Source organism: Dermacentor andersoni, chromosome 5, assembly GCF_023375885.2.
Source record: "Dermacentor andersoni chromosome 5, qqDerAnde1_hic_scaffold, whole genome shotgun sequence".
In the NCBI taxonomy this organism is placed as follows: Eukaryota; Metazoa; Arthropoda; class Arachnida; order Ixodida; family Ixodidae; genus Dermacentor; species Dermacentor andersoni.
Genome location: NC_092818.1, coordinates 157,751,713 through 157,766,899, shown reverse-complemented (window position 1 = coordinate 157,766,899; position 15,187 = coordinate 157,751,713). Strand labels below are relative to the sequence as shown.

Genomic DNA, 15,187 nt, shown 5'->3' with positions numbered 1-15,187 from the left:
TTGCGGGGAGGTCGTTGAACCCGGCGCTCGCAGCTGATGTCCGTGCATTGATCGACTTTGGTGGAACGCGCTTGCTCACGCGGAAGTAACGGGACTTCCCCCGCCGCTTTCGGCTGCATTGGAAATGGTCATTGTCACGGCCGCTTCGTTCGCTGCTGTCTGCATTTGCAAAGTTGATATAGGTGCGTGTCTGCGTACGTGAGGAAAGAGTCACCAGGGGACGTGGCGGTAAGCTTGAGGCATGACTGCATGTCATATATATATATATATATATATATATATATATATATATATATCGTTCGGAACTCTTTTTCTTGTTCCCTCTCCGTCTGCAAAAGAGGAAATAACAAGAAGAGAATAACGCGGGATATCAACTAGCGGCTATTCAAAGTTGTATTTCAGCCTGACTCTACACCTGCTCATGCATTGTACTCGGGTGTGCAGACTCATGCGCTCTGGCATGAAAATTCGCTTCTCGTCCGCCGTAATTTCCGCATGTTTTTCACTATTCTTGTGCCTGCATATAATTGGTCGCGTTGGAGTTACTGCTTAGATTCATCGAAAGAACTTGTAGGCAGTATTAATGAACGTTATTTGCGTATAATCGTTTGTTTATTGGGTCTAAAGCCATTGAGTGGCTCTCGTTGAAGGAACTGCAGTTTATCGTAATCGCGGCGGCCTGTTTTTAGGAATCTGCACTTTGATAAACAAAAGGGCGTGGTGCCGTGTACAATAGTGTATGAACAAAGATCAGAGATCTGACATTCCGTTTCGTTGAACGATAGTATTAAGCAGCTAGCTTTTCGGAACTTGACTCCAGTTGCTGGTCTTGCCGACTAAAGCTTGTCACGAGAAGCCGTGCTGGTTTCTGGAGAGGCAAACTTCGCAGTTCAAGAGAAATTCGTCCGGGGCCCAAACACATTTCGAAACAGGACGCATTTATCTTTAACGCCGAAGCTTTCTCTTTTGTCTGCCTGCTGTAAGCAGATAGATGGCGAAGTTTCCTTTTATGAGTAGTTTACTTCCACCCTGTAGCAGGTTTCAGCAGAGATGATTTGCTCATACGAATGCTGTACTGCATCTAAAAGCGTTATTTTCTCTCCTGCAGCACGCCGCCGACAAGACCGAGAGTTACCGCGCATTCACATTTTTTTCGCCAGCTCAAATCGGAGCTGTACACGCGAAGTGCGCGGCGGTGACAACGGTACAATGGAGTGCTCGCTCTCTCCCATCTCGCATGAAAGGAAATGAACTGAAAAAAAAAAAAAAAAAAAAAACTAGATAAAAAAAAAAAAAAAACGCGAGAGACATTCGAAGAAAACGTAAATGAACGGGCGCGACCATTGTTTCGCGAAAGGCGAACACGCAACGCAGCGATGGCATGCTTCTCCCGCTCGTCCGCCCTGTCGTTTTCGCGTGCCATTTTCTTGTTCCGTGGCTGCCGCTTGAGCGGTCAACCGAGGGATTGAGATGAATGCAGTCACTCGGCGGGTTCTCGCGAGGGAGGAAGACGCCACAGCAGGTTCGCGCGTCGCGCCCCGGCGCCGTTAATTCATCGCAGTCAGACTGCTGCGCTTTTGCGTGTCCAGTATCCGCGACTTCAGTATAGTGCTGTTCTGATTGCCATCAAAACTGACGACGATGAGAAATGGAAAATGTTCTGCCCGCTAGTTCCTGATGAAATGGGTAACTACTTGACTTGCCAAAATCTCTCGCCTGCTGAGGCTATAGCCATTATGTAGAAAAGTTGAATCAACATCTATGCGTGACCATGGCGCCTTTCGTTTACGTTCTCCGGTCTTTCTTGTTTTGCTCGGAAAGGCTCGTAGATGGTCCTGCAGTCAGATCAGCAGGTAGGCGGTTGCTCTCACCCGCGTCCAGGGAAGCGTTCTAAATCTTAACCGAGACTGCGGACAGGGCAGCGAATGCCATATACATGGCTCGTCTCAGCCGATCCTTCACATAACGAGAGACGGCTCGCCTCTTGCGCGTCACTGAAGCTGAAGCTTTCATTCAGTCGACGTCGCGTCCGATGCCGGTTTCTCCTTTCTGCTTTGCGGGCACGACTTACTGCAATGGAGTTAGGGAGGTGCAGTACCGGGGTTCTGCTTCATTTCCGTTGCCAATAGTGCTGTCGGCCTATGCTCTCTGCTGATAACCAGTGATTCCAGTATGTGGCTCGTAATTATTTAGATTATTGATTAGATTGCTCATGCTCATCTAGTTCTTCATGTGGTTCCCCTTTCCCTATAACGTTCATTGTCAGATGTACAGTCAACCACAAAAGTTTACGGACCACGGTGTCTCGGAAAACGTTCGATTCCCCAGCAGCCTGTAACAGTAGGCTGTGAAACCGAACATCAAAATGTTGTTTACATATATACTGGCAGACGCTGTAAATGTGAATAGTAGGCTGCGTTGTGACGCTGCGGAGATGTTCAGCTTTTTCTCAGATTTCGTGTTCCATAGAATTTTGGGGTTTACTGTACTCATCTTATGCACTGGTGCAAGCGCCGATACTTCGCTGTTGACTTTTATAATACCGAGTAAAATGAGACAGCCTCGAATTGCAGTTAGTGTGTCTACGCCGTATAATCGACGTATGTTCTCATTTTTTATGTTATCCAATATCTTGAAACCGCGCGTGCGCCAGTTTGCGTTCGCATGGTGACGAGTCTCCATAGTTGCGGCTTTTAACGGGACCTTAAAGGGGGATGCTGGATGTAGCTGTATTAGTAAATTATGATGGGCGTATAACATTAAATTACGTAATTACGACGTAGTTAAAATTGTGCTCTGGAATAATAAACCTCTGTTGGTAGTTTCCACTGTGTGTGTCTTCTTGTCCTTTCTTCTCTGGTCGTTCCCTCTGCGCTATACAACACGATGATCATGAAACAACAAGCCTAAATGTCCTCTATATTGAAGAACCACCACTCTTGCATTCGTTATGTGGGGCAAATGAAATAACAAAACCAAAAGAAACAAGAATGTACCTTGATGCGGTCAATTCGCCCTTGCCTAGCTTGACGAAGGAAGTAGCCTGCGTTCATGGCCTGTCATTTAGCTAATGCATAAGCAGTGGAAACATCAGTGCGAGATGCTGCGGACCGGCATGGTCAATTCGCTTATGATGCGTTCTTACGTCGTCTGCCTGCAGGGTGTGCAAACCTTCAGTGACAGCAGTCATTAATTACCACGTTTTCCTGCCCTCCCCCTTTCTTCGTTGCCGGTCTGTACGGGAAGCATTAGTGTGATAGCAACATTCTCTTCTTTTTCTTACGCCGTCATACACTCTATGTTCGTCTTGCGCAACAGTGGCACTGGTATTATTAATGAGGCTTCCGTATCATCAGCACACCGCTCGTAATTTTTTCTCTTCGCACCGCGTCTGGCTCACGTGAGAAAGCTGCTGTGTGTAACGCGCACTCAGGGGGGGGGTTCCAGCCCGTCAGCGAGGAAACACAGCGGCCGCGTCTCCCGTTGTCACTGCGTAAGCTTTCTCTCGAGGTACTTTGAATACATAATTTGTCGGAGTTCAAGTTAGACAATCAGTGACGTACAAAAAAGGGCTCTTACTGGTTCCCCTCCACTTTGTCATCCTTATAAACGCAACGCTTGCCCGCCGGAGACATAAATGGGCGAAATAGACATCAATATGGAAGTTTCCATGTGTACATGGGCGTGTGTGTGTTTTGTATAGTCATATAGAGAAATCAGAAGCGACGGTTCCTCGCTTTGTTGTTCGTCTTGGCATCGGTGAACCAACCAGCTCCGCCTTTCGGCTGGCAGCGCATTTAGTAGAAAAGTAACCGCTGTATATTCATTTTGTTTAACCGCTTTCTAGATAGTTGTCTCGTTTGTGGTCGTGTATTTATGCGGCTTCCTTGTATTGGAAAAATAAGCGCAGCTGCGGACCGTTTCTTCAAGTGGACGTCGCTTTGCAAGTCATTTGATCTCGTCCCGTCCGTGTCTGCATGGGGTGTGCGCCTCGCTGCCCGCCCTTGTAGCGATTTCCACCGCCTTCGATGCGGTGGAAAGGAGGCCAGACAGCGTCGAGACACCGGCTCTGTGTCGAATTTAGGCCTTGGAAGTGCGCAGCTATTCCAACGCAAAAAAAAGAGGGGTGAGGGTGTGTGTGTGGGAGGGGGGGGTGAGATGGGGGCCGAGGTCGGGAGCTTCGGTCCTTGGCAGGCTGCCCCGGTGTCGCGACGTTGCTTCCTCGTCCGTGCCGTGTCAACGGAGAGCGCCAGCCGTCTGCAGCCGCGTGTGACGGTCCTCAACCCCTTATCGTAAACGAGCACCACGCGTGGTGACTGCCCCACCGAAGGTTTATTTGGACTGCCGCTGGGGTGCTGCGCTGGAGACTGGAAACAGGCATATGTAACTGTGCTATATGTACCGTGATTGAAATGCGAGCAGCTTTGCGCGTGGTTTCTGCGCAGGCCAGGGAATAGCAACAGGCGCGAGGACGTACGACAAATGTACTCATGTGTCACGGACACTGCTTGAACGAGAAGAAAGGGGGTTAACCGAAGGGCTCGAATTTTAATAATCATATCATAAAAAGCGAACAAATATACCAAGGACAACACACGGGAAATTACTTGTACTTAGATGTGGGATGCTATGCTAGCATCGCACACGTAATGCGAAGGCGTGGGATCGTTCCCCACCTACAGCAAGTTGTTTTTTTCATCCACTTTCATTTTCATTTATTTTTCATTTCTTTAATTCAGTTAGTAAGCACAAGTAATTTCCCCTGTGTTGTCCTTGGTACCATTGTGTGCTTCTTATGATACGGACACCGCTTGTGGCACATCGCGGTTGGCCGTTCATAAGCATGAACTTCACTTTCCACTGAGCTGCGCCAAAAGCACGCGCATAGCAGTTCGGATATTGACTGCAGATAGTACAATACTTTCTTAATGATGTCTTAATGAAGACAGAGAATGTAAAGTAGAGATAGCCAAAGTTCTAGACTGCAATAGATCTAGTAAAACCTGACTAGCTCAAGTAGGCTACGTGTCTGTTTGTGGCCGGACCGTTTCAAAGGGGGACGTGAATAGAAATAATCGGAAACCATCAACGCACTTAGCTGGGGCGACAAGATGTAAAAGAGCTTGACGAGAGATGGGCTACGCGTAATAGTAGAATTGAAACTATAGGGAACACTTTCGTTCTCGGCCTAACATATTAAGCTGGACATATTAAGTGATGAAGATGATATTGCAGAAAATAATAGCCAGGTGCAAATGTAGATAGTAACTGCGTCTGGGTACTCAATTTTACTCGTTGCACTGTTTTTAGCTGTACAGGGTGAAACGAGCTTGCACTTTAAGACTGTTGAACCTCACTACCGATCTGCAAGGTTCTCGCGCCGCCCATGTAAGAGTACAAAATAGAGTGTAAGCTTTATAAGAGTATTCATTCATTCATTCATTATCAAGACTTCACAGAGAAAAGTGGGTGACATACATACGAAAACATGCAAGGAAAAGCGTACTACAGATACGTAAAGTAGGTAGTGATGGCAGGCTCGGAAGCATTGACTTAGGTAACGGAAGTGATTGAGGTGCACGGGAGAGTGTTCTAGTCCCTGGTTGCAGTAGGGACTAATGCGTTAGAATACTAATCATTGTGGCACGTGGTTGCGCCTACAGTTCACCCCTTGTACTTGTGCGTGATCTTTGGAACAGGGAACATACGATGGAGGTAAGAAAGTACTGTTGTATACGCATATTGCACAACAGGACTGAACCGGTATACTCTGTGGTAGAGACGGAGACGAGGAATTTCTTGCGTGCATAGCGCAAGAGCCGCAGCAATATCATGCTCTCCACTGCTACCACTGAGGACCGTCTCTCGTCGTTCACATTACCGCGCAGAACGCGTTGAAAGAGGCGAAGATGCGCGGCGGTGATAACCCTGCGGTGGAGCTCTGTTATCCTGTTGCGAAAGGAAAAATATAAGCGCGCGCGTCCTTGCAGCTGAGCGAGGTAATAGGAGGAACTCATTCTGGCGGTCGCTTCAGTTCGGCCCTCTTCATTCCAAGACCGTTCTCTCCCATGTCCCCTTTCCTTGGAAGGTAGCGTGAAGGCGCATACTTCTACGCCGGCAAACCTGTCCGTTTTTTTTTTTTAAATATATAATGAGCAGTTCTTGTTCCATTTCTATTTCTCGGGTCGTTTACTACGTAAGTTGGCAGTAGGCTACGATCACACCTCGCCTACACTGCGGCAGTGGTTGTAATTTCTTCGATAACGAGACACAGCGGCGGCGCTTTTGCGCTGAGCAATTAATTCTCCAGCGTTGAAGGAATGGGTGTTTTCTACGACCGCTGCGGGCCGCTGCTTGCGAGACGTTCTTGAGACCGCCGTCAGAGATTTTGCGCAACAAGCCGCCTTCTGTTTAATTGCAACATATATTTTAACAGCTCACACATGGCAGCACGGCCACTGCGAAATGCGGGCAACTGCAAAGAAAGAAAGAAAGAAAGAAAGAAAGAAAGAAAGAAAGACGCCGTAAAGACCCGCTCAGAGAAAAGGCTCAAGTACCGCGCCCCCCTCCTCCCTCCTCTTTCACACACAAAGAGAGAGAGACATACAGACAGGTGGCGTCAAATAGTCACCTTTGCCAGCAGACACAATGATGATAAACAGGATGATACCCGAGATATGCCACGAAATATGACTGTTCATTTTGTTGCGATTTTTGAATGAAGCAAATAATGGTTTCGCGGAACGGGGACCCTGTGTTTCGTTGTGTGTCTTGCTTTTTTGTTTTTCGTATTAGTGTGTAATGTTTGTCCTTTTCCATCATGTTGTATTGAATTGTTCGATAGTGTTTGCGCCTTTCACGAACGTCGTTCACGCCAGGTACTCGCCGCGCTAACCCCCATTTAACAGTGGAAGAGGTTCGGCTACGCAGAAAAATACAGAGGGAACACCTATCCACCTTTGGGGCGGGGGCGTGCCATCTGGCGAACCTGATATGCCAATCGGTGCCCCTGGTGGGGGGGGAGGCCATCCTTGCCTCATGCGGCATGGGAGTGCGAATCACTGCTCCAAAACTCAAGTTCACTCCAATGAGCACAAAATTATTTCCGGAAATCCTTGCCTGGACTGACCTGGAGTCTCAATTGAGCCTCCTCGACCGGGCCCGGCGCGTGGCGGTGACCGCTGGAGTCCTGGACTGAGGAGCCACCCTCCGGTCCCCTTAACCCTATTCTTCCTGAATAAATTTCCTTTTCTCTCTTTCGTCGCCTGGTCATCATCCGGATTGATTGTTGTCATATCCAGCGCAACTTTTCTTTATGGGTGCTTTTTTTTCTCTTTTATTCGCGTGGCATTTCTTTTTGTTGTTGTTACTTGTACCGATTTGTTCTTACATTTGTGTGCACGTATCATGCCGCCTGCCTATATTAGTTTGCGTTATTGTAATTATAGGATAGGTTTACGTGGAAGTCCTTCAATAACAACGTGCTCCTCTCTTTTTGTACTTGCAGGGTGGCGGCATCTGCTCGGTGACGGAAGGCATGGAGAACCTGCGCGCCCAGAATCCCACCGTCTCGTCACCCGCCAGCGTCCGCATCAAGAACATGCCGCGGTGAGTAGAAGCCTTTCCCTCTGCGCTCGCCGCATAGCGCTTGCTGTGCTAACGCCGCGGGGACACCCGTGTCGATAAACCCGTGTGCCCCACATGCAATGATTCCGCATGAAACGTATGGGATCCCATATAAGGAACCGCATGTTCCCGTATGTAATATGGGATTATTGGAATTAGTTTGAGTTTCTTCACTCGGGATATGTTCAGCGTGTGTGTTGAAGGTACCCCAACTGCAAAAATTTTCATGGCATGGGATCCGAGACGACGGCGGCGGCGACGACGACGACGACGACGACGACGACGACGACGACGACGACGACGACGATGATGATGATGACGACGACGACGACGACGACAACAACAACAACAACAACAACAACAACAATTAGTAACAGTAGTAGTAGTAGTAATAATAGTAGGAGTAGTAGAAAAAGAAACAAAGAAGAAAGTATCTGATAACGTGTTCGTCCCAGAAATGAAAATCCTTCTCTGTATGTCTTGCCCGTGCAACCATCGCTACTAGAGGACCATGCAGTGGAAAGGATACGACAGAATTAAGATTTTTTCTGTATTTCTTCGTTTCACGTGCCCCTCGCTGGAAAACATAAAGAAAGCAAAGTTAATAAAATGTGCACACAGTCGGCATTCTATGTGGCGGCGGTAGCGAGTTACAGGTTGGGAACTCTCCCGTATACACACGATTTATCACACACGTTGCTTTCCCTCTGTCAGCTGGCAAGGCGTTACGGCCGTCTCCGCTGTCTTGGTGCTTACTCAGGATAGCTGTTTGATGCATGTTGTTTTCGTTTGAGAGCAGAAATAACGAAACAGCAATAGGTCGTGTGCCTCGTCTGTTTTACCGTGAAGTCATTTGGCACTGTTTCAGGGCGCAAAACTTCGCTCAGGAGAGGCAGAGGTCGTTACGTACGGGGTCTGTTTATCCCCTCGAAAATGGGAGATCTAGCTCGAGCTATGTGCTAGTTGATGCGAGACAGCGGTGTGGTGGTGGTAGCAGTAATAGGGTTGGTAGGGGGGGGGGGGGGGGGAGGAGAGGGAGATCAAACGTGAGTCCTCTCCATAGCAGTGGAGCGCCGATGAAGCAGCTATAGAGCGACTCATTCTGCACTCGTCCTGCAGCGTGCTAATTGTATGCTAACGCAACACCAACAACGTTGGCTCTCTGAACACAAAGCCGCGGGCACAATTCCCGGACGCGGCACAATGTGGAGTGGAATGCAGAAACGCTGGCGTGCTCAGCACGCCAGTTCTATAATTATTATAGCCCACTGTGTAACTTTGGGCGGTATTGCTTTGGGACGTAAACCTCATCGGTTCACGCGTGTGACCGATGGACATCACTGGCTCGGCAGTATAGTCCGACGACAGCGAGCAAGCGCCGGTGGGCACGTCGACAGAGCTTACACACGTGCTTTGTGCGTGTTTGCGCCTGTCAGTGCGTGCTATCGTGCCTGGTATATATTGGCGTGCGTTCCGGTCGCCTGGTGAAGGGCGTCGCGCGTCTTCCGCCGCCGGCTGAGGCCGGGGCGGACGCGCTGTCAGCGCGTGTCCTCCCGCGCTCGCGTGCTCCGCTCCAGCGCCGCGCCGCTTCGCATTCCCCCGTTGCCCTGTCGAGACCCGATCCATCCTGCCCTCCCCTGCCTCAGCGAGCGATGGCTCTTGCGCGCGTTTGGCCTTGGCGTAACTGCTGCCGTCGTCTTGTGCGCGGCGCGCTTTCGCGGCCAGAAAGGGGTCCCGTGGCGTCCTGCTGACTAACGCGCTCGTTGCGAAGTGCACTTCCCGCCCGACCGCTAATGGGCCGCCGCGGCGTTGTGGAAGTGCTTTTGCGCAATGCTTATAGCGGGATTCGCTTTGAGTGGCAGTGTATACGCGTGGAGATACTGCGAGAGAAAGCGAAACTTGTGTTCAACAATTGCCCCGGTTGCTCGGTGGCCGTTCTGCTGCTGAGGGAACCTGTGTGACTGGTCTATAGTTGGTAATACAGCAACTACGGCGACCTTCAGCTCACTGTGCAGTTTCACGACCTTAAACTCAACCATCATTAGAGCCGTGTCCCATCGCTCAGTATATGGGCAAACGCGTTGACTGCCGCCTCGCACGTACGCTTATACAGTCCGTGGTCTGCGGTCACGCCTGAACTTTTGCGCCGTAGCGTCACGAGAATCTCGCCAGGCACTTCGCTTGGCCCCTGAGCGCCATAGTCCATGGCGTGTGCTCACGAACACGGTGACCAGGGTCGGCCGCGTGCTCCTGTCCCCGCGTGGCCGACGTGCACGGCGGCGGGCCTGTCCGCGCTGACCTTGTTCTCCGCTGTCCCCGATGACGGCTCCCTCGCTCTCTTTTCCTCTGCACTGTGTCGCCCGCAGGACGCCGCCGTAGTAGCCACATTCGCTTCCGTCCCGTCGTTTGCACGCAACGCGACCGAGTCGCGTGGGACGCGCTTGCCCTTGCGGTTCTGTTTGCCGTGAGCGCGCTATTTCGGCCTAATGGGCCTTTGAAAGCCCCCGGTGAGAGTTGCGTTTGCTGGCTTTTCGGTCTCTCTGGCCCGTTAGCGTGCAGGGCGTGGGTCGCTTGTCTTGCAGCAGCGCTTAACCAGCGCGGCGCTGCCTCATTTTTGACGAGCGGCGGTGAACTATTAGTGGATGGCGTGGGACTCCAGTTTGACAGCTTGGGATGAAGGGGCTCATACAATGGCTGCTGCGACAGCGGCGCGGCTAGGGGTTAATCTAATTTCGGAGGGGGATGCTGTCGTCTCGTATGTAAATGCTCCCCGTTGTTTCGGCGGTGATAAATGAAATTTCTGGTGAGTGTTCTGCTAGTGGCGCCACGCGCGGGCCGTAGATGCTCGTATGTTGATCTGGACGCGTCCTCTGATCGGACGCCTTCACAGCGTAAACGTGCTTCTCCAACGCGTGAAATGAACTGTCCTGAACGCAGTTTACGGACATGGGACAAACAGTGACTCCCTCACATGTTGTCGGCACTCCTGTGCTCTTATAGCAGTGCGTAGCCCGCGGCTCACCGCCAAAAAGAAATATACGTGGCCCGTTTCCTGTAGCCGAACTGGTCGTCTAGCCTTCTTCTGAAAAAGTAGCCTGCGTATATAAGGGTGTCGTATAGCCTCCAGGGCGCGTCTTATGCTGCCGCTCCTGGCTCCGCGTATATAATTAACAGCGACGAGGGACGCCGAAACCGCCGTGGGACAGCCGTCGCGGGAGGGCGCGCACGTATTCGGCTCGCCGCTTTGGCGACACAGTGTCACCGCTCCGATTTTAGGCTGCTTCTCAAGCGACGAACACCCGAGATTGTCTTTACACCCGGGGAAAGCGGCGTTATGACCGAGGAAATCGTGGGTAGTATATAGACCGCCACCCGCGCGCAGCCGTCCAGCCCCGCGGCTATGCGACAGCCCTGGTGACGTCGCGTGTAGGTATACATACTGGACTCGCGGGAAGAGATCGGAGGGGACGATGGTCCGTCTTCCTGGACGCTCCTCTTTTTTTTTTTTTTTCGGACGAGGATGGATCGCGCGACCCGCGCCCGTGTGACTCGAAATGGAAGCAGGGCGAAGGAAACCGAGTCAGTCCCTCCGCTGCGCGGCGGACGAACCTTGGGGGTCGCCTTTGCCGCTTGCTCTCGTTGCGGAGCCGGCGCTGTGTTCGTGTATATATATGTGTGTGTGGACGGTTCCTCCAGCTGTTATTCTCTTGTTGCTCTTTTCCTCGGCACATTTTGCCGCCGTAATGTATTTACCGCAATTATAGCAGTCTGGGTGGGCGTATAAACGCTGGCGACGGCGCGGGTGTGGCTGGGGAAAAGTCGGGACACGTTATCTTAATTCTTACTCGTCCGTCTTCGTCCTCTTCTTATAGCGCGCTTTCGTGCGGAGGAAGCTCGAGATAAACTCGGTCTTCGCCTTTCAGCCCACTTGGGTCGTTGACTGGCAGTCGTTTATGCCATAGTGAACTTCAGTTTCGCGCGAACTTACCAGGCTCGATTAGCGGCTCACTGGTACGCTGTATAGCTTGGGACCGCATATGACGTTCCCTCGCTCCAGCGTTCATTCCCCACGAAGCTAGTTCTTCTGCTCCGTCCCGCGTATTTTGCACGGGCAAGCTGTAAGTTGGCAAGCACTCGTTGCCCGCGTATGAGCCGCCATCTCGTATATTTGCAACGGGTGTTGCATTCGAAATCAATTGACTGATTTTGGCTTCACAGAGGGCCGGTATAGCGATAGCGATGAAGTGGTCGGCTCCGTCCGTATGCATGAATTTCGGCCGCCTGGGACAAGGTGAGTTTAGCACTGGGTAAATGTATCCACGGTAGTGGAAAACCTCGACCAAATGTTGCTCCTTTGTCACTACGCAACCCAGTGCGTCCGATTTTGCAAATTCGACGCCGACTTCGAATGTACGGCGCGTACATTCGTACATTGAACAGTCTATGGGATTTCTCTATCAACGTTTCATCGACAATAGCCGATAAAAAGTTTAGGCTGCGTAAGTCCTTAGAATATATATGGACTACTCCATAAAATTTGCCTATAGAAGTTGTCTGTAGACACTCCAGTATGGTCTTATATAGACAAATGTAAACGCAGACTGTCTCAAAAACGTTTGGAAGGCTGAATTCAGACTGCAAAGCGTACACTCGGGGCCATACTCCACGCTTAGAAACAGGCTGCAAAGCGATTGCGCGTCGCACTTCCATGTAATTGCGCGTAACAGGCGTTCTGATCAGCCGTTTCCTTTTCTCGTTTATGTCGGTGGCGCGTCTACCTTTTGCATAGTGCCAAGGCGCGTCGCTTGCGTTTCGCGGCAGGTCGACGCGTCTGGAACTGGCTTCCCCCAACTGTTCCACGTCAGCCCCGTTATGTGTATAGGCGTGCGGAGATTACTACATTGCATCGATCCGTCACGTATACCCCGCGCGGCGTCGGCCCGCTCGAGTAGCGCACTCCTCGGCGCACAATAGAACCGACATCTCCGCGCTGCCGCCCGGAATCGCGCTGCCGCCCGGAATCGCGCTGCCCCCCTTCTCCGGCGGTGCTCCTTTTGTCTCTAGTTCCGCAGGTGCTCTCGTCACGCTTGTGAACCGACGCCTGCCGACAGCCGTTCTGCCGGCATTTCGCCGATGGGCTGCGACTGGCTTGCTGTCTCAAGGAGGAAGTTAGTAACGTAATACGTGGGACTCACGATCCCCGCAGCCACTCGCTATGCGTATAGACTGAGCGAAGCCATAGATAAACGTACTTGTGTGGAAAAAGAAAACGGAATAAAAGCGGCGACGGCAAGAATCTGTTCGTGGTTCGGGAATCTAAGCAGCGCTCGAGCGCGACCGTTTCTTTTTCTACTTCCAGAAACACGTGCTATAGACCCAAATAAGTGCGGAAACAGAAATGTGGAGTGGTGGGGAAGGAGGAACAAAAACGTTTCGAATTATTTGTAGTTGAATACTATGTTGCCACTGCAGCATTTCTTTTGACAGCATGTGCTTGCCCATAACGTCGCCCATATGTCACTTGGAGCGCTTCCCGGAGCTGCCCGGCACGTTTCTGATTTCGATGTAGTGTCTTTTGCTTAAGTAAAGCTACTATATCGCAGACTAACTACACTTCACGCTTACACTGTCCGTTACCTGGTCTTGGGGATCGACAAAATTCGACCAAGAAGCGCGCCCTGAGCCAGCTCGACTCTTGTGGCAACGTCAAACGCTCGACGCCTGCTTTAGCTGTGCCCTGGAACGTGGGTAATGAGACTTAATATCTTATGAAAGGCTGGACTAAAACGAGATATACAGGAAAACTACACCCGTTGGGTACTGGACGCTAAATATGCACAGAGATTACTGTAGTTCTTGCGCAATGCAGATTTACAAGCTTTTATTGGATTTTTTAATAACCCATATGCCTCGCGGTAAATCCTCCCGATGGATGGGAAGAAGAAAAAAAAATCCATCTACCTCGCCCGTGGCAGGATGCGCAGAGTGATGCAGTTTAGCCACTTCCATGGCTTGGTGCAGAGAAATGGCTGAATGTGCCGTTTCATTAGTACGGGACCCTTAGTGTGCGTGGCTTGGGCACGCATGTAGTACAGCTATAGGTTATAAGTGCCGCAGAGCACGGCATTTTCACGCTTACGGTGCATTGCTTGTACGAAGGCAGTGTGCACCGCCGTATAGTAGCCGGCGATATTTTATCACTCCTCATTTGGCGCGAGCAAAGTGCCGTCAGCAACAGCGGCGCCAGTATCGTGGAGTCGGCCGGAAGTAAAAGCGAAGATAAGCGACCCACCGTTGCGCGATGTCGCTTTTGCGGTTGCTACCGCAGCAGGTGGGAGGCGCCGCCCCACCCGTGTGTTCCATGGGTGTGGGTCTGTCGCAGGTCGTGCCGTGGTGTGACTCGATCGTCACCCACCTGCCAGTTGCGTCCCGCCCTCCGAACGCGTTCAGAAGCACACACCTCCCCCCAAAAAAGTGCGGATCCCAGATTTGCGAAATATAGTGCTCTTGCGCTCGCGGCCTTTTGGCAGCGCCCTTATATAGCCTGCCGTTTTTTTTTTCTCTCTATTTTTGTCTTCTTTTCTTCTTTTTTTTCCTGTTCAAACGCAACACCAAATAACTACATACATAACAAAAAAAAGTCCGCAGACTTGTGTGACGTTGAAGAATTGCAACTCAAATTCCAGCGATACCGTTGCTTTGGAGCGGTTAATTGCATTAAGCGTTTCAGTTGGCTTAAAAACGCAGTTTAAAACGTTGTCCTCATATGGCTAACGCGTCTGAAGTATTGCCCGCATTTGACGCTTTCGAGCACTTCCTTAAGGAAATTGTAGCCAAAGCCCGCACTTCACCCCTGTACACATTTAGCTTCGCATTCACATCAGCCACAACGCATCACCTGTGAAAGCGTTCGTGGAAAATGCCCGGAGAGAAGGCATCTGTGGTACGGACCACTGTCAAAGGAAGTGCCAACTCAGCATTCCGTCAAAATTCAATTTGTGGGGTTTAGTGTTGCAAAACTGCACTGTGGGTAATATGTGAAGTACGGCGTAATGGAAACCTCTGGATTAATAACCACCGGGCTTTATTTACGGGCACCTAAATCTAAGTACTCAAGCGTGTTTTTTGCATTCCGTTCCCATCGGAATGCGGGGATCGAACGCTCGACCTCGTGTACAGCAGCAGAATGTCATAGTCACCGAGTCACCTGCAGTGGATGTTATTACGTAACTCAAGGAACATTCACATTTTAATGTAAAGTCAGCTGCTGCTATAATGCATTAGGTCGAGTTCAATTGATAATATTGCCACTGCGGGTTTCTCCTTGTCTAATCTTAGACAAGGAGAAACCTAATTCTAATTCATTCTAATTAGGTGAGTCCTCGCTTTACTGTGGAGAATGATGTACAGTTCTTGGCTGGGCCGCAGTTAAGAAATAGGTCTGTATACCGTTGTTCGGTGAACCTAACTCACCGAGGGCGCTTGAGGACTAACAAACGCGTAAGTCAGTCCTCAACTAACCCGCCTGCAATATTTTCTTGGCCGAAGAACGAACTATGAT

At 50.5% G+C, this 15,187-nt stretch overlaps 1 protein-coding gene across 3 annotated transcripts in view; it reads left to right on the top strand.

Annotated features, from left to right (window-relative positions):
• CdGAPr (GTPase-activating protein CdGAPr) overlaps positions 1–15,187 on the top strand; it is a 269,494-nt gene that overhangs the window by 140,812 nt on the left and 113,495 nt on the right. For all 3 annotated transcript variants that reach the window (XM_050178971.3, XM_050178972.3, XM_050178970.3), the window contains one exon: positions 7,508–7,608. In XM_050178971.3, coding sequence (XP_050034928.2) covers positions 7,538–7,608 — 71 coding nt within the window. In that variant the 5' untranslated portion in view covers positions 7,508–7,537. The remainder of the gene's footprint in view (positions 1–7,507; positions 7,609–15,187) is intronic.